The sequence below is a fragment of the Protopterus annectens genome, chromosome 7.part0, assembly GCF_019279795.1.
Source record: "Protopterus annectens isolate FY-2018-M chromosome 7.part0, PAN1.0, whole genome shotgun sequence".
In the NCBI taxonomy this organism is placed as follows: domain Eukaryota; kingdom Metazoa; phylum Chordata; order Ceratodontiformes; family Protopteridae; genus Protopterus; species Protopterus annectens.
The window spans coordinates 217,565,282-217,592,938 of NC_056739.1; the positions used below are offsets into that span (position 1 = coordinate 217,565,282).

The window sequence follows — 27,657 nt, forward strand, 5'->3', positions numbered from 1 at the left end:
GCAAAAAATAAAAGTTTGACATCAAGATCTTGGCATGCAATGTCAGGAGGATGCATTTAGATAAGAGCAAGATAGTTGATTAAGATGAGAGACAAAAGAAATGGAAAAAAAAGGTTGAATTACAATTTTGAAAACTGAAATAAGCTGGACAAACAAATTAAACATGGTGCAAGACAAGATCAATAAAAATTTGAAGAAAATGTATATCCGTATACTAGATGCATAAGATATTGAAGGAGTAAAGACATACACATTGATATACTCTATGTAGATTCTAAAATTTATTTTCAGACGCAACAGATTATAGATATATTTACAAAATCTTGTTCAAAACAGTTTGGCTCCAAGGAGGTGATAAGTTGTCCTTGTGACGTCCAGGTATCAAATTAGATTGTATTGAAAAAGAACTATGCAAACTGGAACCAAGCAAAGCTCGGCAAGAACTTTTATTATATCTGTTATTTACTAGGCCATATAAATATGTGAAGATGAGTCAAGTTTGGACGCATGCACTTATTAAACCTGTCTTTAAGCAAAATAGTAGGGCAAATCCAGAGTCCTACTGACCCTTAAGTCGGCTTCCATGTTGTGGAAAAATAATGGAGAAGGTAATCTTAGATAAATTATTGTCAGAATTAAAAAGGTTGGGACTTAAAACCATATCTCAGCATGCTTATGGTGAAAATAGATCTATTGCTACCTGTAACTTGATTATCAATAATAATAAAATAGCTTTGAATGAAAAACTGTGCTGTGATGTAAATTATGTAGATTTAACTTCAGTGTTTGACAGGCACTGATTAGTAAATTTGAACAGCTAGGTATTGATGTACTGTTGATTAGATGGATAGTTGTATGGCTTTCATATAGGACATGACAAGTATCATACAACATTTGGACAGGTGAAATTCTTGGTTACAGTCATGGTGTCCCACAGGGCTTTGTTCTAGTCCCATGTTTGTTTAGATTACATTTTTCAGACCTATCTTTTTCATCTGAAATGTTCTGCAATCTGTATGCAGATGACTTGAAACTGGTTAAACTAATTACTTGTGTTACAGATAGGGCAGGTCTACAAAATAACTCTACTAAATTGACCATTTGAGCATAGAAGAATAATATGCTGATTGTGTGAGATTTGGGAGACCTAAATTGAAAAATGAATATTTAATACAGTGTACAGTGACAAACTATAGATTCGTTTAAGGACCTTGGTATATGGGTAGATCCAGCTTTGAGTATTTCTAATATCAACCGATTTGATTGGCAGTTTTAGAACTATAGGCTGTATAAAAAGATTTATAAAGTCTAGGAAATCAGAAATGAAGTCAGTGTTTCCTAATTACGTTTTACCCAAACTTTGAGTATGGAAACCTTATAAGAAAACAAGCATGAGTAAACTGGAAAGAGGTCAGCGGAAATGCACCAAGAGCATCCATGGATGTAAACATTTGTTATGAAAGACTAAAATATCTGAACTTGTGTGATGTTTTATGTAGATATGCAAGAGATCATCTTATTCAGGTATGAAGGGCATTTAGAGAAAACTACCTCTGGTAATATTGGGGTTATCAAAAAGTAGTAGAGAATCCTCAGAGAACCTAGGTAGAAGATTCTATAGGAATGTGAAATGTGCTATTTGGCTCTGAGAGAGCAGCTGATGCATGGAACAGACTACGAAATCACATTAAAGCAATGCCTAGTTTAGATAGTTGTAATAACCTGGCCACTTACTGTGGGCACAGCTGTTTTGGTATATTGGCAGGCTAGAAGGGCATTACTACCCATTCTTGAAATATTTTTATGTATGCATCAAAGGAGAGGAATTGTCAAGCCAGGTTTTATTTTAATTTAGCAGTGCAGAACACTGTTCAACATGAAAATGCGGTTAGAGACCTTGGAGCCAGGCTGAGCCTGTTAATTGATCAATGTTTTGAAGTGTGGTTTTGTGTGCTGTATACTGGATGAAAGGGTTGTCGTCCAAACTGGACAGTGTTGCAGGTTTTAGCATTTAATCTAAGCCCATTTTTAGTACACAAGGTATCTAAAGTGTAAGCCCTTGTTGGAGTGTCGCATCAGATGGAGATTTGATAATGGCTCGTAATTTGCAGTCCTCTGCAGATTCAGTTAGCCAGAGATTTTGACTGTTTAACTGGAAGATAGGAAAGTAAATAATGAATAAATGTGGTCCCAGTGCGGAGCCCTGTGGAATACCTTTGATTTACCTGCATGCTGTCTTGACACTGCCCCTGATGTTCTTCGTGTTTCACTGTTGCAGTCATCACATTTGGGTTATCGGCTTGCAGTAGCCCTCAGCCGGCCTGATTAACAAAGTCTTGGGTCCTGCGTCGGTTTATGTCCCCCCTTCTGTGATGTCAGGTCATCAGGGGTATAAAACATGCAGCCGATGCCATTACATCAGTCTTTCTTGCCGTGCAGTGCCCGAAGCAGAAGCAGTTTGTAAGTGCTGGTCGGCCGACTCCTGAAATTTTCGTTTTCGAGTTTCAGAACCGAAGTCTTCAACTAAAAGCTAAGTACCCCGTTAGGGAAACTTTTTCTTGCTCTAAACTGATGTCAGTAAAAGTAAATAATTGCATTACTTGTGGAAAGCAAATAACTCAAAGATTTTCATTCGTACTGTATTCCTTGCCTAGGCCCTGACCAAAACGTATCTCGCTGTCGGTTTTGTGCCTTATTTAAACCACGAACTATCCATCATCTGTATATATTCGCTTCTAAATATTTTGGTGCTCAGTTCAATTATCCTGATATGTTTTCGGTAAGCCATCCGACTACTGACATTCCGAAAAAGCACAGAGATAGAGACAGGCCACCTAGGTCCAAAGCTACCGACGACGCTTCTAAGCCAGTCGCCAGTTCGCCGGTACTCAGTGAGGCGCTTTCGCAGCCCCGATACCCACTACATTAGATTTGCAGGCCTCTACTGAGACCCTTTCAGAGTTCAGTATGCCACGAAATGCTTCAACTGTGGAATCTGCAGATGTCTCTTCCTTGGATGGGTCCAGAGCCGCTGAGCAGGCACTGGCTTCTGAGGGTGTATTCAGGTCTACTGACTTGCGTATTAAATCGACGCCATCTTCTTCAAGGCCTAAAACTCAAACCATGTCTAGAAAACTGATGCCCAGACTGCATGGTCAGGCCTCTATGCCTAAAAAACAAATAAGAATGGTTGAAGACCTTATTACTTTAATCAGGGGAAGCCAGCCTTCCCCTCTAAGGGACCTAGGACTGAGTTTGCTTATGATACTTCTGACCAGGATTCTAATTTTTTTGTTTCCTCTAATGACCAGGATTTACCCTTACCTACCTATGAGGATTCTGATGCTGAGGACTCCATTCCCTCTGCTTTTCCCCCAAAGGATTTATCTTTTGGTGAAACCTTGCATGCTCTCAGGGAGCATTTTCATTGGGAAAGTCAGGATTTCTCTGATTCTAAAAAGAGGCTTCGGGATTTCTTACTCCTGCCCCAGCACAAGCCTTCAGCCATAACACCTGTACTAGACATTGATGATGCCTTTTTGGAATCTTGCTTGGCCCCTGACTCTTTACCTTCTGCTCCCAGAAAACCTGACTGATATTACAGGGTCCCTCACTCTCACAAGTTCCTTTTTAAAAATCCTACTGCTGATCCTGAGACCATTTCACAGGGACCCAAGGGCATTAAAGCTACTACTTCCAAAAATCCTACCCTCTCTGATAGAGACTCCAGGGGGCTGGATAGATGGGGTAAGAAGGTATACACTTATGCAACTTTGGCCATTAGGGCCTTAAACTGCCAGTTTCATATGTTTTTAAGTATAAGCAGCATATTATTGGATTGCTTAAACAGAAAATGATGTTGATTCCTGATTGTGCTGAAAATAAGGATTTACAGGATTTACTGCATTCAGCTGAACAAGTTGGAAAACATACTTTGCAATGTGGTTTTGATTCACTAGAGGCATCTTGCAGGGCTGCTGTAACTGGGTCTGTACTTAGAAGGCATGCTTGTCTTAAGGAACAATCCTTGCCAGATCATGTTAAAGCAAAATTACTGGATGCTCCCTTAAACCAGGACCGCTTGTTTGGCAACAAGGCAGAAGTTGTTCTTAAAAAGACTGAAAAAAAAAAAAAGCTAAATCTATGCAAACTTTTTTACAAGTGCAATCTCCAAGGTTTAGTAGGCATTGGCCTTCCAATAATTAGTCCTTTCCTGCCTCTTCCAGACCTTCTCAGTCCAAACCCAGATCCAGCAGAGCTCCCAGGCTTTAATCCAGGGTACACACAGGACTAAACAGTGGGGGGCCTCCACTTCCAAATCTGGGAGTAATAAAACTCCCCCTATGGTAAACTGTCTCAATGACTTCTTTTTAAAACTTCCAAGCACTTCTCAACTGACTGCCCCTTTGGGGGGGGGGGGGGGGTTGCTCTTCATGCAAAGAACTGGGAACTCATTACCCTGGACAAATGGGTTTTAAATAGTGTCCCAGGGGTACAGATTTCACTTCCACACGTTACCAACACCAAGCGGGTGGCCAAATCTACCCCCACATCAGTGGGCAGAGGCCCAAAAGCAAGCACTTTCTCTCTCAAGCATGGGGGCTATTCAAGTGGTACCAGAAGAAGAAAAGGGGCAAGGTTTCTACTCTAGACTTTTCCTGGTACCCAGAAAGGACAATTCATGGTGTCATATCCTGGACCTGTCTATTCTGAACACCTTTTTGGTGATCCCAAAATTCAAGATGCTGACTCTTCACCAGTTGCTCCCTATGCTAGGCAAAGATGCCTGTTTGGCAACACTAGATTTAAAGGAAGCATACCTGCACATCCCAATCAGGGAATCTTGCAGAAAATACCTTCGCTTCAAAGGCTTACACGCACACTCAGTTCTCTGCACTGCCCTTTGGCTTACCTACTGCGCCCAGGGTATTCACAAAGTGCCTAGCTCCAGTCATTGCATTTTTCAGGCAAAGAACTATTCAAATATACCCATACCTGGACAATTGTCTAATTCAGGCAAAAAGTCAGGACATACTTTTGAATCATCTGGCCTTTGTACAAAGGATGCTAACGTGTCTGGGGTACACCATAAACTAAAAGAAATCACACCTGGCACCTTGTCAACAAATTATATTCCTGGGAGCAAGCTTGAATACAACTTCCCAGATGGCTTTCCTTGCGCCAGAGAAGCAAATTCATTTGACAACCTACTTCAAACTAGTGGCCCAAAAAAACCCTGCTATATCTGCAAGGCAAATAACTACAAGCATTAGGGTTCATGGCCTCCTGCATTCTTATAATTCCATATGCAAGACTGCATATGAGGAAACTACAATGGTATCTAAAAAGCCTATGGTGTCAACATTCTCCGAATCTAGAAGCAATGATTCCCATCATACCTTGCCTACGCCTAGAGTTCCTTTGGTGGGCAGAGGCCTGCCACCAAAACAAGGGACTACCATTCACACTACCCCCTGCCGCCCAAACCTTAACAGCAGACGCATCAGACTATGCATGGGGGGGGGGGGGGCTCACCTGGCAGGGAAGTGCATTCAGGGCAAATGGAACTCCAGTCAAATGCACCTGCATATCAATCAAAAAGAAATGTTAGCTGTACAGAATGCTCTGACAACCTTCAAGGACCACATTCTTCCAGGACAATTAATGGTGCTGTTATGTGGTACATAAACAAGCAGGGAGGGTACACATTCTTACCCCCTCTGCAGACTAGCGATGGCATTGTGGAACACAGGCCTGAGCTACCAAGTGCATCTACAAGCTCAATTCCTACCAGGAAAACTAAACACACCGGCAGATGAACTAAGCAGAAACCTCATGGACCCACACGAGTGGAAACGAACAAAGGATTTTCAACATGTTGACAAGCAAATGGGGGAGCCCAGATATAGACCTGTTTGCCTCCCCCGCAGAACTATCAATTGGACAAACTTTGCACAAGAACTCCCCCCAAACAAGCTTGGAAAGTGGATGCTCTGTCCTTCAGCTAGAAAAAGCGATCTTTATGCCTTTCCTCCTCTGCTCTCCAAAGTACTACTAAAGATCAAACAAGGCAAGCCAAGGACAGTTTTGATTGCACCAGACTGGCCACGCCAACACTGGTACCCTCTCTTGCTCAGTGTCACTGTTGGCCCCATGGCATCTGCCTCAGACTCGTATCCTATTGTCTCAGCAGGAGAACCAGATTCTGCACCCTCAGCTTCACACACTGAACCTAGCAGCCTGGTTAATTACCTAATCTCTTCTTTACCATCCCTCAGTAAACCAGTGATGTATATCATTTTAGAGGCAAGGAGGCCCAGTACTAGAAAATCTTATGCTGAAAAATAGAAAAGACTCTGTGCCTGGAACCAATCTCAAGGGAGTACCACAGCAGTGCCCAATTTACTTCAGATTTTACAATACTTAACTGAGATTCTTCACAAGGGCCTGTCCTTCTCCATCAAAATTCACGCCTCCGCTATTTCAGCTCATTATAACACAGAACTTCCCTTCTTCTCTCATCCACTGCTCTAGCAGTTCCTCTGAGGGGCTACAAAATTTACGACGACCCAGGAGAGCTCCAACTCGAGCCTGGGACCTTAACTTTTTATTGGAGAAATTCACTCTTCCTCCTTTCGAGCCAGCTGCTACTGCAGACTTAATTCCTTTCTTGGAAAACAGCTTTCCTTTTAGCAATCACTTCAGCAAGAAGGGTATCTGAATTACAGGCCCTTATGGCAGTGGAGCCTTTCATCATCTTTCATGTGGACAGAGTGTCCCTCAGAACCAATCCCTCCTTCATGCCCAAGGTGGTATCCAGTGTGGCCCTTAATCAGTCCATTCATTTGCCAACCTTCTTTCCTAATCCACAGAACAAAGGGGAACGGATACTGCACTCCTTAGATGTGCACAGACAACTTAGATTCTACTTGGACAGGGCTAAAACCTCAAAGGAAATCTGAACTGCTGGTGGCATTTGCTGCAGGGACAGAGGGGAAGGCTATTTCAAAGCAAACCATTTCCAAATGGATAGGCCATTGCATTCATTTCTGCTACAAGCATCATGAAAAACCTATCCAACAGGAGATCAGACTCCACTCAACCAGGGCTGCATCTACCTCTACAGCCTTTCTCAGAGGTGTTCCTACCAGGGACATCCTAGAAGCTGCTACTTGGAGTTCTGTACATACTTTCACCAAGCATTACCATCTGCCATTTTTCTCTATATCCAGAGCTGGCTTTGCCACTGCAATCTTGCAGGGCCTTATAGCTGGTCCTAATGCTATCTAAATTCCTCCTCCCATCCTTAGCTTTGGGAATCTACACAAATATGATGACTGAAACAGTGAAACGCGAAGAGCATAGTACAGTTGTGTACACTTACCATAAATGTAGATGTTAGAGTGTATTCACTGTTGCAGTCCTGGTTACCCTCCCTCCCAGCCCCCTTACTACTTTTGGCTATACCTCTACTCTCCTTTACTATGCTCAAAAGCTTTTTGGTCTATTTGCTTTTTTGTTGGAGGTGTATCCTTGTTTATTTATAGATTTAATTGCTTCCCATTAGGGGGGCACCTGACATTTGGGTTAAGAAAAACTGATGCAATGTCGTCTGCTGCATGTTTTATACCCCTGATGACCTGACATCACTGAAGAAGGGACAGCAACCGACGCAGGGCCCAAGACTTCGTTAATCAGGCTGGCTGAGGGCTACTGCAAGCAGGTAACCCAGATGTGATGACTGCAACAGTGAATACACTCTAACATCTACATTTATGGTAAGTGTACACAACTGTGCTGTATTCATAACTTGAGATGTTCATTTGATCACTGCTGCAGTAGCTTTAGCTATATGGGTTATATCCTTTCAAGGAGCTAAAAGCCGGCCAACTTCCAAAGCTTAAGGGCACCTAGACTGTTGTCAGTTCAACAGTTCAAGCAGAGCTGAAGAAACAGTTGTTCGGGCACCAAACCCTTCAGAGCTTTCTGCTGGCAAAGAGCTTTCCTTTTGATGGCCAAATTCCCTTTTGGGGGGGGGGGGGGGACTTCCACATTTTATTTTTACAACCTAAACTTAACTTTTTTTTTGTAAATTCTATATATGTTTTAGGATAGATGGTATTACTCTTGGTCACTTTTTACTGTGAAGTGAAACACTACTTTTGAAGTAAAAAGTTTACCAAGTTAAACTTTTTTTTTTTTTTTTTTTTTTTTAACCCTAAATAAAACTTGTGTTAAATTACTTTTGGGGGCTGGAGTAAGTGTTCATGGTGCTTTTGCACTGTGTTTTTGATGGGGAAAAAAAGATCTTGCCTTCTGTGCAGACTAGCTATGGCGGGCTGTGTTATAGGTGTGTCTCTTAATTTTTTTTTTTTTTTTTTTTTTTTTTTCCTATATATATATATATATATATATATATATACACAATATCTCACTCTACAGATATCATATATTCCATCAAATAAAATTTTGTGACAGACAAGCTGAATAGGACCAGGACAGATCCTCAAGTGGAAAGAAAATTGGGAAGGGGGGGGTGTCTTCAGAAATTGGTAAATTGTGGCGAACCTCAGTTTATTTGCCTCATTCACAACAATCTGCTTGCAAAATTGTTCTTCAGGACTCTCTGCAAGAAAGCCTGGAAAATTCGGCTTGTGTACTTTTCTACCCTTTCCACCGATATTCAGGGTTATTCTGAAGATTTAGAAGGGCACTCCAAAAATGATTATCATAACTTATTTTTTGGCCCAGAAAACAGTGGTTTTCTTTTCCTTTGGAGATGACCAAGGGTGTTTACAAGAAGCTTTCCCAAAGACTGGACCTACTCCCACAAGACAGGGAGGATACTCTATGCACCCCAGCTTGAAGCAACTTCGGATAACTAATTGAATGGCAAGTTCCTAAATGGGATTAAGACTTTTTTTTTTTTTTTCCCTGAGGACTTTCTGCACAAATTAGAGGCAAAGAAGCCTGCTACTAGGAACTCTTGATACTGGACAAGATTAAGGCTAGTATTTCTGGTTCTACAGTATTTGAGAGTTATTATCTGGCCATTTTAAGCTCAACTGCTTGTAGATCCACCCCTTTCAATGCATTCCCATATTAAATGTTTTTGAAAGGGATGTTTCATACTAGGCCTCCTGGAAAACAGACGGCCACTCCTTGATATCTTAACTTTGTTTTAAAACTGTTAACTCTTGCTGCATTTGAACCAGCTCATCAGGCTGATTTGAGGTTCTTAACATGGCAATACAGTTTTTCCTCATTGCTTTGGACTTTTGCAAGCTCTTTGGTGGATCAGCCTTCTCTTTTTCCACAAAGAAAGGGTTTCCTTTAGACGTAATCCTACATTTATGCTTGAAGTGGTATCCCAGTTTATTTTTAGTCCAGCTGTGTATTGTCCAGACTTTTAAGAACCAAAGAGGAAGGATGCTGTCTACTTTGAATGTCGACATACAATTCAGACGTTTTCTTGAGAGAACTAAAGCTTTCACAAACACTCTGACCAGTGTTCATTTCTTATGAAGTTAAGTAGAAGGGGACAAACTGTCCCCAAATGGTTGTCTTATGCCGTTTACTGTTTGTTATACTCACCACGATAAGGTAATTCCAGACATGTTGATTCTTCCTCCTTCCAATCAGTATAAGCTATGGTAATCTACCCGTGTAGCTAAGGCTACTGCAGCAGTGATCAATGTGATGTACATAGTACAGTTGTGTAAAGAAACTTACCATAACAGCAGATATTTGATCACAGCAGCAGTTTTATTTTTTAGCATTGATTTCTTTCAGGCCCACTGCGTGGCTCTCTGTTAGCATGAACATTGTAAAGGGGTTGACACCCAAACCATTGTTTTTCTTCAGCTCTGCTTAAGCTGATAACTGGAGGCGTAGAAGGTGTCCTTAAGCTTTGGAAACTGTCTGGCTATTGGTATCCCTTGCAAGGTACAACACACATCGCTAAAGCTACTGCAGCAGTGATCATTTGAACATTTCTACTGTTATGGTAAATTTACTTCAACTGAGTTTTTGTTTGTCACTTACGGCAAATACCATCATAAATTCTCTTTTTGTGTTGCCTTTCCTTTTTACCTATGTAAATGACTTTTCAGGTAGCACAATTACTAATATTAACCACTTCACTGGTTTGACCGTAAAAATTAACATTACACATAATTACCATCATTACTCAACCCCTCTGTTTGTTATAATCAGCCCTTCATAAATATATTGACATTGTATGCAGCTTCTGCATTTTTTAACAGTCCACATACAGGTCTCAGTTTTATTATTTCCCTGCTGTTCCAAAATGTCTTTTATATGCCTACAAGCTTTGTATTCAAACCAAGTTTTACTCAATTAGTTGCCCAGTTTGAAGATGAGAGTTAATTAAACTAAGGGGTTGTAATGGGTGCTGCGTGTGCGTGCGTATGTGTGTGATTGGGTTTACATTTTCTGAAGCCAACTTTTTATTCAGGTCTTGCTATTACAACAGATGTACACAATGTCAGTGTATTTATGAAGGGTTGGAAATGACCAACACACCTCTCAACTGTACTGAATTCCTCTGTATTTACCAGTTTTGAGGGAAAAATAATAGGGTGTCATGAATTCTTGAGTGGGCCCTTCAATTCCTAATTTTTATTCACAAATCATGTAAGCAACCAGCATGAATTAATCTTCCTCATCAACATTTCTGAGGTTCTTAATGTTGTTTAGGAAGAAAAACTTTTGTTCACATTTAAAATTATCATCTTTGGAGCAATGTTTTTGAACTGAATATGATCCTGATCCTGTGGGAGGGGAGGATCATTTGCATCTGTAGTAATATCAGCAATGCATGTTTTGAAAAAAAATTTTTCCTGGTTATGACTGTTTCGGTCTCATGCCTAGTACTTAATAGTCTGTGTTTTTCAGCTTTGTTTTCGTGAACTTTTGAAACTGTTAGGCAGTAACATCCTGCAATGCATGGTCTTGTGTGACGATGAATATGTCTAAGCGGTGCAGTTTAAAACATTCACTGGTAACAAAATACATTTACAATGTGCTGAAAGATAAGTGTGTGCAATTGTGCATGGCTGTAAATACAACAAAGGATGACAAACTAAAACAAGCAAATCCCCCTTTCCCAGACGTAGCCACTGCATGCTTTAACTGCTCACGACTGCATACAGAATTCAACACGTTTCCATGACTACACTACCGCTGTACACTAACTCATCACTCATGTAAGGTTTAAGGAAATAAATAGATGAAAACCTTAAAACGCTGTAGGTACTGTCTTCATCCAAGGCTATATATGCAACTAATAAATAGAAAACCAAAATGTTCAAAGAATAAATCTTGTTATGCATCCACCAGACAGTGATTTAACACAAAATGTAATAGTTTATGCACAAATTACCAAACCTAACATTAAATGGCAGCTTCCACACAAACTACTAAGACACTAGAAACAGACAAGTGCTTCTAACAGTGTTGCACATTTTTCTTACCAGACCAACACTCTTATGTTATATCTGTCCCTTCACAGGTATTGTGGAGAAGTGAGTTGTACAAGGGGGATTCAATAATACATGTACATATGGCATTCTGGGAACACAGCAAGACGTAAGTAGTGAGGTTTTCTATTTTTCTGCAGTGTTTGGATTTAGCATTTATGCAGCTGGTTGTTTCTGATCTACAGTTAAATAAAAATATGAACAAAAATAACCAGTAGGCAGATAAAGGTAAAGCAGTAAAACAACCAGTTCAGTCCAAAAACAAAACTGCTCGATCCACCACAGCAGAAAGGTATATAGCTGTCACAATAAACAAGAATAAACCATTAAAAACTAAATAAAAATAACTCTTTAAATAAACAGGGTGGTTCAGTCCATAATTCAGATATTAAAAAGAAAATGTTCAACCAATGCATTTTGAAGGCAGCCCTCAATGAAGTTTTCCTTCGGAAATGGAAATTCCATCTGTTTACAACCACCGTGACTTCAGGTCTGGTCTAAGGATAACAACCTGCCCCCTTTGTTAGTCTGAGTTTTGTAGTACGTTTTCTGTCGTTTATATTAGTTTGGATGGAGGAGATGGTATTGGAAAGTTTTAGTTGTACTGCTACTTACATGTTTGGTTTAGAGAAGTATGATTGAAGGGTGCTTCACATTTGAAAAATAAGTTCTTTATATTTGCGCTACTAATGGTGTTCCTGTACCTTTTGTTTTGTAACCATTCCGAAACTACGGCTGATTGTTTGGGAGCATAGCATAGCTCTCAATTTCTTTGTTCAAGAATAGAGGGCAAATGCAGGGAAATATTAAATATTCCTCTGATTACTTTAGTTTGTTTACCAGGGTAATAAACTGATCACATTAGTTTTGCTGGAACAGCACCGGTGAAGAAAAGTAATCACAGAAGGTAGACCGTCCTGTAGACAAGTGAAACAATGTGCAAATATTAGCAGAGCAAAAAAAAAAATGTGGATTAATTTTATTACCAAATATGGGAGATAAGCAGCAGGTGAGAAGAGAAGGTCAAACTAAAAGTGATGTAGGCAAGGGAGAGTTAGGTAACATATTCGTGATAAATAAAATCAGTCCTATTTACAGATATGGCTGGGTACAGGAATTTAACTGTGCTGATTAAGTATGTAAAGGTATTACAAAAACGTTTTTATTATGCACGCTTGCTTTGCACCCAAGTTTTTTTTGGGGGGGGGGCATAATTAATCTTGGGGCATCAGAACTTCTGATTAATAAGCCGTTCAGTTCCCTACTTCTCAGTTGTAATTTACTTGCTACTGGAAAGAGTTTTGTGTTTTACAATTCTGACACGTTCTTAGTTGTGTTTCAATAATGCAGAAAATCTATGTGCAGCAAATGCAAAGAAGTTTGACAGTATAATAAATTAAGCAAAAATAATTCCTTTTCTTTTGATGAATTGTAACTGGCAATGTCATTCCCTTCAACATTTTGTATGTGGAAAAACAGCACGTGTAGTCTATAAGCCCATTCTTGGAGAGTGGGCCTGGGGAGAAAGATCTGGGTATCCAAACTGTGCCTTGTGTTAGTTGGTGTTGCTCAGAAAGGTGCTGAATACTTGGGCATATATCCTGTATGTGTTGTTTTTAATACCATAGTACTAGGATTGGTACTAGTGAAGGAAGACCATTCCCATTTTGAGTACCTGTATATAAGAATAGGAATATTACACTGCTAGAAAATAAACAGCGGGACTGTCAAAATAATGAAAAGATTAGGATGAAGGTTTTGATATTTATGCAGTGTGGAAGTGAAAGGGAGATCGAAACACAGTTTACATTGTTTTAAGGTTTAGATGGGGGTTGTGGAGTTAAATAGGACAAGAGGAGAGGTGATCCAAGGGGACAAGAAAGTAATAGTTTCTAGAAGGGGGTGGGGGGGTCTGGAAATTTTATTTTGGACCATTGAAACAGCAATACTGATTTAGTTGTAATGAGGATAGTGGAGTCTAGCCTAGTTCTTTCATTAGCATCTTCATAAGCTGATAAATAGTGTATTGCAACAGCATGTTGCAGTTGGCCCCTTGCAGCTTTCTTCTGTTTGCTTTGTTTTATTCCAGTATTCCCACTACAGGCATTCTCCCCTGACTGCAAAAGTGTTCTTGTAATATGTAATATTTTCCCTACTGTCTTTATTCCTTTGTTCTTCTTTCTGCTTTTCCCAGTTAGGGGTCGCCACAGCAGAACTCCTGTCTGCTAATGATTGGCAGTAGATTTTTTTTTTATGGGTGCCAGCTTGATGCGCAACCTTCAGTGAAGGCACGCCCATTCTACGCATGCCTTTCGAACGCCACTCGACCGCGGGGAGGACATGCAGACTCCACACAGAAGGCACTCCAAACGGGAATCGAATGGGAGAACCTCTTGCTGTGAGGCAACAAAGCTACCGCTGTACCACTGCGGCTATGTCTTTATTCCTTTGTCCCCCCCCCCCCCCCAAAAAAAAATCTGGTAACCTGCTCTAAAGTAAGCCCTCTCTCTGCCTTCAGTGATTTGCCTCCTGGGGGAACAGACTCAAAAATATTGGCAGATTTTAAGTATTGTTCTTATAAACGTAGAACGTTAGAATAGTGGGTGAAGTCTGAAAGTCAAATGTACTTCGTTATTTAGTGACTTCAATCTTCTGTAGTTTGCCACAAATTTTAATAGGAGTAGACCAACAATGAGGCAAAAGCTGGTCATTCTGCAGAAATCTGGACATTTGAAAGGTATGATACTATCCTTTTGTTAAAATGCTGGTATTCCACAATTCCATCAGAGTGGGCAGGGTTACACAATTATGCATGCAAATTTTGTTAATCTGCATCCAGATTTTTGGCCAGTTGTACCTACTTTTCACGAAGCTTTGTCCAGATTTTTGATGTTTCCAGGTTGAGAAGCCCAGTTTTGTGTATATTTTCCTTTATTGTAGAAAAGGTCACTAGAGACCCAAGGGGCTGCTGGTAGGAGTATGCATCAGCTCAATGAACTGTTGAGGCAAATTTACCCCAACTCCTACTGCCCACATAGAGTTGAATGATGGCATTTCTATCAAAAGTTTGTTAAACATTAGTGTGGTGCAAATAATATATTTCAGCAAATTACGTTTTATTTTTGCTTTAAAAGGTTGCGATCTGTGTTCTTTACTGCATTAAATTTGTTTCATTCTTGTTTTTAGTCACATAACATCACATGACTTCAGTTATTTAAGACAGGTTGTAACTTGTTTGTAGTTTTATGCTGTTGAAGTTCTTTTTAAATCATAAAGGACAAAAAACTTGGTAAACAGGTATGTTTTTTATTCCACTGGTGGGCTTTTCATTGGTTTTACAGTTATTAAAGAACCGAATGGTGTGCATCATACATGGCAAGGGAGGGTGACGTAGGTAGTAGAAGCAGAGTTTCATTGGGGAATGAGTGCCTCAGGGGGGACACCTGCTTTTCAGTTACGGTGGCATGTTGTCATGTACCATATTTGGCCACTTCTGACAGCTCCATATGTAACATCCACAGTATAAAGCTGGGAGCCCAAACATCTTGTAAAAGTAACTTTATAAGCATACAAAACGAACAGCAAAGCTTTCAAGTTCTAAAAATTTTATCAGTGCTTGATGCATAAATGCACACTGAGAAAGCAATATTATCTAAAAACACCAGTATGTCGAGAGATTTAGATGTCACATGATCCCTATTTAAAACCGCATGTACATATAATCACATCCGCGGTGGTGGTGCTGCGGTAGCGTTGTCGCCTCACAGTAAGACGCTATCTGGCTCGATTCTCAGCTAGAGTGTCTTCTGCGTAGAGATGTGCATGAATGGGCATACCTTCGTTGAAGGTTATGCGTCAGGGCTGGTAACTCGGCACGTAAAAATCAACTACCACTCATTAGCGGACCGGAGTTCCGCTGTGGTGACCCCTAACCGGGAAAAGCCAAAAAACACAAATGTACATATAATCACATCAAAAATATTAAAGCCTCAATTTCCTTTTAAAACTGAAACATATATATATATATATATATATATATATATATATGTGTGTGTGTGTAAAAAAAATCATGTGACTATAACTGAATATATAGATGAATAATTAAATATATGTAGCCACACAGATAAGTGATGGACTAGTCGAGATGGACTTCTGTAGACCCACATAGGTTCATAGGTATTTACTAGGCTAATGACCACAAGGGCCTTTTTAAGTCTAGCAGTGCATCCCAAATCTGCGAGAAGTTCTGGTACCCTTGATAAGTGTAAGCAGCGGCTTTAACCATTTACAGGCTGCCTGTGTCCATTAGAGGCATAGGTGCCAAGCCAGGGATAAATTTCCTGTTTCCCATCCAGTTGTCCAAGTTAAACTTGAATTGGGTTAGGGAAGAACTGTGCTCCACATGGATGGGGAAACCTGTTCCAGAGACTGGCTAATCTCTTCAGCAGGTCCTGTTTATATTACAATCAAGGTTTACGTTTTTAGAATGGGTAATTCTGGTAAGGTTTTCCTTGTGGATATGCAGAAGGTGCATCAGAGTGAGATCTGACAATGCCCTGTATGCCAAGTATAGTATATAGATCTCCCATCAACAGCCTGTAGGAGACAGAATACTGGGAATAGGGCCTTGGGGTGGTTTGCAGAGGACATTTTACTTGCACCTTATATTCTTTTAATAAGGAACCTCTGTAGATGTTCAGTTGTCTTATATGCCTAGTTAGGTGCATACCAAAAGGGGGCATTGTACTCTGATAGGTTTGATGACTGCAGTGGAGCAATAACGTTCTTGCACCTAGAATGCCATACCTTTGTTTAAGTTGCACAACATAGAATGATTTTCTCACTGCTCTAGACACGTGATGGCCAAAGGCTAGACAGTACTGTCTGTGTCCCGAAGTCCCTGACTGCTGGGTCAACTTTAAAGTGTATATTGATGGTGTGATAGTTACCAGGGGTGGATGGCTTCCTGAAGGGATACTATTATGCATTTACTGGCATTTAGTATGCCCTTGGCTCTGACGCCAGTTGTTTATCTGTGTCAGCCCTTCCTGAGGAACGTTTGTCAATGTGGGATTCAATGACTGCTACTAATTTGCAGTCATCTGCAAATTTAGTCAGACAGAGACCATTGACATTGGACTTGACTTCAGAGAAGTAAATGCCAAAAAGGAACTGTTCCGTATTGATAGTGGAGGGATTTGTATTTGATGGTATTTCCTAAGGGAAGTTCGAGGGGGAGAGAAAGGGTTAAAAGTTGAAGCTGAATTTGTTAGCCATTAGATTTGCTATATCTTCTAGCTCAGTATAGGTGGCTCCATTTACAATGTGCTCTGCACACAATTGTGTATTGCCTTTGAAGTTACAAACATAGCTAAAGGATGCTTTGTGGTTGTCCTTTACCTGGGATGCCAAAATTACCTCAAATTTAGCTTTGGAAGACTTATTTGTCCCCTGAGTTGTTTAATTTGAAAGTGCTTTTATCCTGCTGGTTGCTGCACATCCTAATTTTTGCCATAATTTTCTTCCTGCTGTTATACAGCCTGTTGATTTTGTGATTCCACCAGGGTGGCTTGTTTTTTGAGTTAGTTCTGTACTTTTCCTGGTGGGTACAGCTGCCTCAATGCAGCTATTAAAATACTTGTATAGGGTTTCTGGGAACAGTTCTGCATAGGCAGCAGTGTTGTCAAAGTTAATTAGGGGCAAACTTTTCCAGGTCATCACTTAATAGCAGGAAGTTAGTCTTAGAGTAGTTCGTAAATATTCCATGGTTAGCTGGGTGTCCATGTTTTATTTTTACTTCAAAAGGGGACAGTTTTGTGATCTGACCTTACTAGGGAAGACATTACACTGCATATTAGTGTGGACCGGATCCAGTATAGCTGAACCTGTGGCTGGTGTTGTGACAGTCTGGTCCAGGGAGTTTGTTTTTACAAAATCCAGGGATCTCTGTGCCTGTATGTTTGGTGTCCATATAGGATTCCCAGTTAATAGTGGGGTAATTAAAGTTGCCCATGAATATGATGTTGGGTTGGATGGGGAGTGTTTCCACCAAGTTTAAATACATGGTATGTGTTTCCTGCTTCATAGAAGGGGATCTGTAGCTTGGAAGGAAGTGGTAATGGATTTTGCCTATAGTGATTTGAACATGGAGTAGCTCAAGTGCATTGTCCTCTTTGACAAGCCTTGAAGTATATTTTTGATGTAAATTGAAACACCTACACCTTTAGTCCCTGTCTGTGTGGTAGCTTATCTAAGTGTATGGAAGGCATTGTAACCTTGCACTGTCATTCTGCTGTTTGCAGCTTTGAACCACATTTCCGTGACTGCACAATGTCTGCATTCCCTAGAGTGAAGAGAGCTTCTAGGGAGTGGAGTTTTTCGTTTAGACTCCAAGCATTGAGCAGTAATACCTTTTAGATTTTCCTGGTTTTGATTTGATATGTCTGAAGTCCTTTCCATTTGGCTTTGCCTAAAAAGGCACTATGTGAGAAGACAATGTTTTTAGCTAATATTTGAAGGCTTAGAGGGGAGCGGTGTAGAACCGTACCTGGCAAAGCAGTGTGTTCTATTGGCCATCTCCTTTCATGTTGACAAATGTTGCACCCCCTTAGATTGACACCAAAAAGCTAAGCCAATTATTAGTCATCTTTTGTTTGTATTGGTGGCATCATCCTTGGAGAGGGTTAAATGATGCTCGTTGCTAAGCTCATACCAGCTTGGGATACACATTCCAGGAGGTCCATGATGTCTCTCTTCATACCCCTGCAGAGGTACATCTCGAGTCATTTATACACACGTACTATGACTGAGTCATACTGGTACTTGTGGTCCAGTGACTGAGTGCGTAAGTAACTTGGTGGATCCTAGCCCCTGATAAGCAACTGACAGTGACTTTATCCTTACTCAGCCTGGTGCAAGGGACATCAGTGTGTCTCATGATGGAGTTTCCAGTGACCAGAATGTTGGATTGTGTGGTGGCTTGCCTTATGGACTTGGGTATAGGCTCCATGAGATGTGGCTGTATGTGTTTAATGCCGGTGTTTTGAAAGAGTGCATTTGGGGCTACTGAGGTTATTTGTTGTGTGTATGTTGTCTGAGGTCTGTGGGGTTTAGGAAGGTTACATTTAAGTGCCTCAGCATATGTGGATCTTTGTCTGCTTTGTGATGGGTGCAGAGTGTATACTATTGACTGCCGTATTAATGTTATGAGTACTTCTGTGTGAGAGCTTTGCCTCCAGTGACATTGTATAAATACATTTCTCGCATACCATATTAGTGTGTTTGAGAATTAACTGGTTACCAGTAAACGTGAGGCAATTTCTCCATTGCCTCAGGGTGCCCATATCCACTAAGCAGTAACAGAGATAGTGGAAAAGTTCATATCCATGGCAACAAACCCCTTTTTATTGATTTAGACAGTTGGAGTGAGAATATGAAGCAATGTCAGGAGTATCCAGTTGGCAACTCTGGGGACAGTGCTTGTTGCTGCAAACTAGTTGTCCTGTGTGCAGCTAGGCATTTGTGAAACTTCAGTCATGCCTTTACAGAAAAAATGGTCACTCAAGATATCTGTATCTATACAAGGCACTGCCAAACACTTTGAGAGGAACCCAATAAGTAGACCCTGAAAATTTAAGGATGAAGTATTTAGGCAGATATTCTGAAGTTAGAAACAAATCAAGTAGTACTTACTGAAAACAGAATTAGCTTGTCAGGAATGATGAAAAGAGGGGAGTTGCATGAATGGCTCCTGCCTGGCTACTACTAGTGCTGGTTTTGCCACAGCTGTACTCTGCTCGGATACAGTGCTGCTTTGCTTCTCTCACCAGAAGCTAAATATTAGTACCAATCCCAAGATGAAAAGCAGGACATAGCCTGTTTGGTGATCCACAGTCTTGTCCCAGATAATGCAAGGGTCTGTAGGCTTGTTGTAGCCTTTTCTTGGTAGATTCCTTGAGTAGCAACCAGACCAATTAGGAACATCAAGCACAAACACTCACTGCCTAACCAGAAACAGTCAATCTATGCACTCTGCTCCTTCCGCCACTGAGAGCAGAATATAAGCACAAAGTCTAAGCTGCCACCTATGAAGCAATTATTAGGCTTTCCAGAGATGAGCAGTCTCCAGGAAATAATGTCCCTGTGCTCCTTTCCAGGAGAAAACAGAAGCATTAATCCAAAGATGACTACAGAGAGGCAGAATGTGGGCTGTTCAGTAATTGGTGGTCTTGCAATAGATGTTGCAGGTTTTAAAGGTAAGATGGAAAAAAATGGGATAATATCTTAAGCAGTGTAGTGTGTGCTAAACAGTTAGATATGAAAGAGGAGGTGATTTAAGCTTTAGCTGTCTGAGTGGAGAGCCACTAATTTTAAAAAGCAAGATGGATTGAAATGGGGTGGGCACTTTGTATGCTGGTTCTATGGAATACAGTGTGATAGCCAATGCATTTTAAATAGTTGAAGGGGAGTGATTTTACAAATGATAATTTTGTGCTTGCTCGCAATAGCCAATAAAAGAGGGTAGGGAAAAAGATATGTGGTCAGATTAACATAAGAGGCAGGCAACTAGAAAGGCAGTTACGTTTAAGAATGCAATGTCACCAGGGTGGGAGGTTTGGAAAAATTGTGCAACTCACAAGATACACAATTGTGGTCACTTTTTCCTAGTTTTAGTATGCAATTAAAAGCAGAATATAAGTAAAGCACAGTGTAAAGAAAACAAATCACAGTAAACAAAATAGAAGGCAATAAAGTAATACAAAATACAAGAAAGCAACAGCAAAATTAACTTTTCCCTCGCAGCAAGTTGTGGCAGAGTCTGGACGAGCTTTTTTCGAGGGACAGGACAAACATATGAGGATATTGGGGATATTCTACTAAAGTCTGAACAGTTGGGAGGCAAGGTTAAAACAATTGAGATCAGTCATATCACCAGTACTTTACTTTTGAACTTGCAGAGTTTTGTATAATGCCCTGATTTTTTTATTTTTTTTGGTTTCATATGGTTTCATATTTTACTCTGTCCCTCTTAAAATATATGGAGGTGAAATGTCCTATTAGAAAGTTTGAACACAACAATAGTTAAGCAACATGATGTCTTTCTGTTGGGATATGCTCTCTTTACAACGGGCACGTTGATTATGGTGTCCAAAAAACACGTATACTTTGGAACAATGACTTGTCATTATATAATTATATTAAATTTTATGTTAATCTGAATACCTCAACAGCCAAGTAACAGAGACCAGAACGTCTTAGTCTCCTATGAAAGCCTTCACCTGGATGACCAAAATACAGATGACAAAATGTGTGTAATTTGAGTGGTTGCTGAGAAATTGTAAGTTTACAAAATACTATAAATGTTCTTTACTGTGACTTACAAATTGCAGTTTAAGACCTAGAATCTAAGAATAGTACCACTGTTATAAAATACTTTGTGTTAGAGTTTGACATTTACATTTCTTTAGTAATCCATATGGTTCCAGACATATGAACATTTGTTTGAACTGTGAAGACATAATTTGATTTTTATCAAAAAAGCTTAGGCTCTGCCCGTTGTAATGACAGTGCAAACCTCAAGATCTCCATTGGAGAGAATGACTTTTCTCAATCCACAGAGAAAACTTAGTATAAAAGAAAATGCTAACAAAAATAATGAAGCATTATTGAAAAATGTATGCCAGAAAAAGATTACTAAACATACCTGTTTTTGTATTTTTTATGAGCACTTTTAGTCCTCTTAGTAAATTAGCAGGACTTCACCAGACAGTGACAGAACTAATTTGTATGACATTACAAACGTAATGCGCAAGTCATGATGATGCTGTTCATGTTTCTGTTAGCTGTTTGTGCTGACACTCTGCTTACAAATACCATACTAATGTGGTATGTAGCCCAGGAAGGGATGTGTTTCTCTACCAGTTAAGCAGGTTAGACTTTCAGTCCTGGGATGAGGCCATGCAGTGCATGCAAGTTGCTTCTGACAAGCTCCATATGCAAAGACGCAAGTAAGTGGGCTTGGTGACAGACAAGTTGAGCTGGATTTCTGCAGACCCACATGAGTGAACACTACACAGACCAACACTGTTGGACATTGAATGGGATGTAGCAAAGAGAGAGGGACCTTTTTCTTCTGAGAAAATTCTGCTGCAGTGCAACCCACAGACATGCTTGGGGGAAAAGGGGGTTCTTTGTTTTTCCTCCTTTTCCCTTGCTTCTCAGCACGCACAAACATTTATGAAGGGGAGGCCAGAAGTTGTACTGATCACCCCTTTCTGACCTAGGCAGTATTATTGCTTTTTATGTGACAAGGGAGCAAGTCTTGCTTTTGCTGCAGAGTACCAGCATTCTAACGGACTGCTTGTGGTCTAGCAGCTTGGAGAACACAACTTCACTTTGCTTTGGGAAGTTTTATTCTAAGATGTGCTAAAAATTGAGGAAATCTAGGAGGTGTTGTACCAGAAAACCATGCATAGTAAAAAAATGGAAAAGATTTAGTCTCCGGTGCCAGAGAAGGAGATTGCAACCTAAACATGAGGTGTACCTGCAGTTCTTCAGTACCTCTTAATTTTTTTTTTCCTGCTGGCTTGGCATACATCTCAGTGAATATGCACCTCTCTGCCATTCCTACTAGTCTGTCGTTAGCTCCTTCCCTTGCCATCCAGGAAAACTGTCAAGCACTTTTGAAGTGCATTTCTGCATTTTAGCCCTCCACCCCAAGGACTTTTGGCTTTAGCCTAGGACTTTGATAGAAAAACTGACCTTGCCACCAGTTTAACCTCTGGCAACTGCAACCTTAAAGTTTTTAATGTGGAGAAATTGCTTTTTCAGTTCAGTCACATCAGCCAGAAACATCTCAATTTTCAGTCATTAATGCGCAAGGAACCTTTCTTTATATTTCAGAGATGGTTTTTTGTACATCATTCTGTCCTTCATGCCCAAAGTCATTACTGAAGTGAATTGAGAAAAACTATCCAGCTTATCAGTCTTTCCCAGCACCTATGAACAAAGCAAAGCAGACCATTGAGATTACTTGGGCAGAGCCAAGAACTCTAGGACATCAGAGCAGCTGATTTCAGCCATTGCAGGGGTTACAAAAAAAAAAAAGATTCCCGAGATCCAGGAAGACCATTTCTAAAAGGGTAGCCCACTGCATTATCCTTTGTCACAAAGACCCATGGCAGACTTTTTATAATGAAAGGTCAGAACACACTACTCTAGTGCCACAGCTACTAATGTGGCCTGTCTGCAAAGGGTTCATACACACATGTTAGAGGCATTCTCATGGTCCTTGGCCCATACCTTTGCTAAACAGTACAGATTGGACTTTCTGTAGTGCTGGGTCTGGGTCTGCATCTACCATTTGAAAGTGCATGCTGCGTTTTCCTCTACAGTGTAGTCCAACCACACTTCCTGCTATGAGGATAAGCATAGGCAGTCACCTTTTGAAGTTATGATAGCAGCAGTAATCTACATGAATCTTTTTTTGTGCAGTGAATGTGGTCACTTACAGTGCATGTCCCTTCCCACCACTCCTCAGTCCACCTGGAAACCAAAGGCTCGGGTTGATACTTTCTCTTATCTCGCTTTTCTTATGTTTTCTCCTTGTCAGGTCATTCAAGAAGGCTTATTCTGAGTCTCCGTTCAGAGCCCCTGGAAAGTATGTCTGCCTTGGCAGTGTTTTTATAACCAGACTGAGGCTGTGACCCATGGGGTAGCAAGAAAAAAGTAAAACTAAGATTATGCAAGCAGACATCAACTTTAGACTAGGTACTTTAAGGGACCTGAGGTAGGTGATATCAGCCTAGCTAAAAGAGAAGGGTGCTCAGGTCTGAAAGTCTGGCAGGATATTCCCTGAAGTTACAACTGCAACAGTGACCACACTCTAACATCTAGTATTGTTACAATAATTTAGTTATGCAACTGTACTTTTTGTCTGCGATAACCAGTAATATGTTGCATGTAGGTAGTGTATTACTGGTTCTGTACTGATCGGGTGTTTGACTAGATCATTTGTTGTGTAAATTTGGAGAAAGTTTTGGATGTGTTGTATCTGACAGTCATCAAAGTCTCTGATACCACCTTTGTCAGAAGCAAGGCTAACCCATGGGCTTGAAGTATGGAGGTGTTGCCTGGAGAATAAATAGGAGACTGAATGACCAAAAGAGAGGGTCGGGGGGCATTCTGGAGGAATGGGCACTGTCAAGATTAAGGACCATTTCATAGAGGCATGCTGGTTAGCACATTTGTGTTAAGCTGGGATAGGAAACAAATCAGCCTGTGTATTATTGGTGCCAAGGCTGGTATGCAGGCCACAGATGAAGGTCCTGGCATTGGTGCAGTATGTAATGTGGGCAGACTGGTGGCATCTTGGCTTTAATGCAGAAAAGTGCAGGCTTATCTGGAGTTTGACAAGAGTCTGGTACTGGTGAGGACAGAAGAGGGGAAAAAAATGTTTGGCTGTCCTAATCAGCATCTAGGCTGAATTATGCAGTTAAGCATGAAAGGGCACTGGTGTGACAGTCAGTTGCACTCAAAGTTGCATAAATTGAAGTAAATTTCATGGACGCTGAATTCCTCTCTGTTGTACGGGGCATTTATAAAGTCTGGATTCCTATGTTCATTTCTGGTGACTACGCAGAGAAGAATTAAGTATGGTATAAAAGCATGCAATCTAGATGTGATAAAATGATTAAGGGGATGGCAAATCTGAGATGTGAGAAGATGCTTTTGATAATGGAGCATTGGTAATCAAAGGACAGTTTTATCCAAAGTGGGCTACTTCCTCCAAGACTTTGTGACCTCTGAGGATATTGCATTAAGTAAAGGGGTAGCTTGGGGAATGCTTGGATTTGCCTCTCCCTCCTTTTCATCCAAGGCTTCATTTTTTGACGTAATGATTACTTTTGGAGGGCAGTCTGTTGGTGTAGAGGCATACAAAGAAATGTTCTGTATCCTTGAGTATGTTAACTAGGTAAGTATATGTTAAATAATGAAGAAACAATTGTATGCTTTGTCATGCCGCACAGTAATGGACAGGTGTGAGGGGTGGATTTGTAACTATTTGGGGATGGTCCCAAAGTGGAAGCTGAAAGATGTACTGCTTTCATACCTCTCACCCTCTTAAGAGCAAGAAATCTGGACAAAGCCATAAAAAGTGGGAGAAAAAAGCACAAAATAGGGACAATTTTAAATATTGATCTCACAAACTTAGAAAGTTGATAGAATAACAGATTTTGCATTGGCATGAATTTTCTCAAGAGTATGACTTCTGAAACTGTCTGCCATTATTTTCTAACGTCAGTCTTTAATGATTTGCTACAAATTTGCCAGAAAATCACAATTTTATGAAAAATGGACCAAAAATATGAGTCAAAAAAATCTGGGCATTCTGCAAAAATCTGTACAGTTGAAAGGTATGACTGCTTTTACGATGGTTGGTGGTGAGGCCTTAGAACAAAACAGCCTGAGCCATACAGCTTAAATCATTAGAGGAGCTCAGGGATACTTGGGGAAAGATTGGGGGTGAGATGGCTACAGTACTAATGAAGCTGATTCATTCAGAGGTGGGCTTCTATTGGCATCATTGTAATTAGCTGGTAACAGAACTTAGTGAGAGCATTCATGTAGAAATGCATCCTTTTGCTCGAAGTGCATTTACTATAGTCATTGTTTACTTGACCAGAGGTTGTGGACAAGTCACTGAACAGCTTCAGAGGTCCTGTTTCCTCCCTGAAAGTATGTTGTCTATTAAGCAAATGAGAAAAGGAGTATTTCAAGAACTTTCTTTAATGCACGTATGTTCAAACCATGTTCTTTTTGAATATCTAATTTTAATGTGTGGACAATGCAGACAGGTTTTCCAGACTTACCTAATATTGCTGTAATACTTTAGTTGTTTCACTTATTTTACAGAACAGTTGCTTTTTCTTTATCTTTAAAGGTTCTCACTGAAGGGAAATGACAGAGTATAAACTAGTGGTGGTTGGAGCTGGTGGTGTTGGGAAGAGTGCATTGACAATCCAGCTTATCCAAAACCATTTTGTGGATGAGTACGATCCAACAATTGAGGTAAGTGTGGACTTTATGCCTTGCATGTCTTCTGTGAATGAGAGGGAGTGTTTTGGGTCTCTCAGATTGCAGGTTTTAAGTTGTGAACATTTCTAGTCAAAAGCTTCATCAATTTGTCTGCATTGAGGAACAAGTCTCTTAACCATGCCTAACTACACAATTACTCGACATTTTTCAGGGGTTGTGATTAATATACTTTGAAGATTGGCAGGAATTGAATAATTTATGTAATGCTGTTTAGGTTATATGGTATATAGTAGTGTATGCGAAGTATAATGAATGTTAATGTCAACTTGTTAATACAGTTAGATTACTTTAATGTAAATGTGCCCGTCACAAGTGATAATTCAATAAAGGTGTTAAAAAAAATAAATATACTTTTGAAGATTTATGAATTGTGTGAAGTTGATTGTGGTTTCTGAATTAAGATAGTTGCCATTGATATGTGCCCCTGTTTGTATAAATGGCTCACTAGCTCCCTCCATCCAAGACATTGTCAGTTCACAACTCATTCTTTCAACTGCCTGGGTTGCAAACTAAACTTGAAAGTCATGTTTAGAATCCACTTACATGTCCTTGTTTGTCTCCTTGATACCTGTCAACATTTTTCCTTCTAGACAAGAGTTTCATCTTACTATCTCCTGGCCCATCAAAGTATGTCCACAGTAAGACAGTTTCTCAAAATTAGTTACATGGTTTTTCAGCTGTAATGGTTCCCATTTGCCAGACTCTGTCTGAGAAAACTCCAGTGGTATCTCCTGCCAGTTTGGGTGCTTCATTTCATAATTTTCCTTCCAAATTTCTGCTATGGTGGATCTCACAGGTTGTAATAAATCTAGGACTTACTTGTTCTTCCTTCTGCTCAGTTAGTCAAAATAGACGCTTCACACTTTGCACGGGGAGCAGTTTGTCAAGGAATCCATGCACATAAATCTAAAGGAGATGATAGTTCCAATAAAAGCCTTCAGAGCTTTAAATCAGCTGCAGACTGTTAATAGACAAAACCACAATTATGTGATATAGAAACAAAAAAAGGGATAACAAGATCCTCCTGCTTTGCAGGATAGCTGTAATTGTGTGGGACCAGCAATGCAGAAGTCTCGCTCTTCAGTCTACATACATAACATGCATACAGTTTCAGAGCAGAACACAATAGCAGACGTTTTGAGCAGATTCAAGCTAAACCCTCATGAGTGGATATTAACAGCCAGGTATCTTTTTAGACAATTTGCTTACCTGTGGGAAACTCCACAAGTCTATCTTTTTGTCACATATCTCAACAGATAACTAAACCAGTTGTGTTCCAGGACACCTTACAAAAATGCCAGAAAAATAGATTCATTGTATTTCCTGTTGAAATGCCCATAGGTGTTCATCATTAGAGCATTGCTGCAGTAGCCTAAACTATACAAGTTTTGTCCTGCCTAAGAGAACAGTTTCCAAAGCTTAAGGGCACATTCAGCACAATCAGTCAGCACAAACTAGGCAGTAAACTTTTTTCTTTTATAAAATTATCAATAAAAAGAGTAAATTTTAATTATTTTTTGGGGATGTGGCACGTGTGTTTTGTACTTGTCACTGTGTAATTTTTATGAAAAGTCTACTCAAGTTTTATTAATTATTGCTGACTTTGCTTGCTGTGTTCAGGTTTCTTTCTCAGCTTAACCAACAAACAGCTTACCAGTTCCTCAGTTCTTCCTCCTGACACATGAAAAAGAAAATTTCAAGACCGCCTTTGCCAGTTCAGCAGGCTACTTTTTTGCCTCTGGCACAGATGGGTTACCCTGCGGGGGCCATTTTAAGTTCTTTGACCACTTATCTTTGGTTCCCTTTGGTTTAGTTCCCTCCAACTACCATGCACCCGTGGGTTAGATATGATCTCTGGGAATGTTGGGAGGGTCTTTTGCGGGCATGGGAAATCACTCGGTGTCTGAGGAAGGAGCGGGGATGCCTGTTCCCCAAAGTGATGTCCCTGATATGAGTTTGTCTGCTTGTAAGTGTATTACTGCTAAAAAGAAGCAGAAAGTTAAATCTTTATCTTCCCGTGCCTGTTTTACCCTAGATAGTGAAGATTTATTGGGCTTCA

The 27,657-nt window shown here is 40.2% G+C and overlaps 1 protein-coding gene across 1 annotated transcript in view; it reads left to right on the forward strand.

Annotated features, from left to right (window-relative positions):
- Positions 1–27,657, forward strand: part of NRAS (NRAS proto-oncogene, GTPase) — a 448,706-nt gene that overhangs the window by 231,596 nt on the left and 189,453 nt on the right. Inside the window, exon 2 of the mRNA XM_044076717.1 lies at positions 25,444–25,571. Within this exon, the coding sequence (XP_043932652.1) occupies positions 25,461–25,571 (111 nt within the window). The 5' untranslated portion in view covers positions 25,444–25,460. The remainder of the gene's footprint in view (positions 1–25,443; positions 25,572–27,657) is intronic.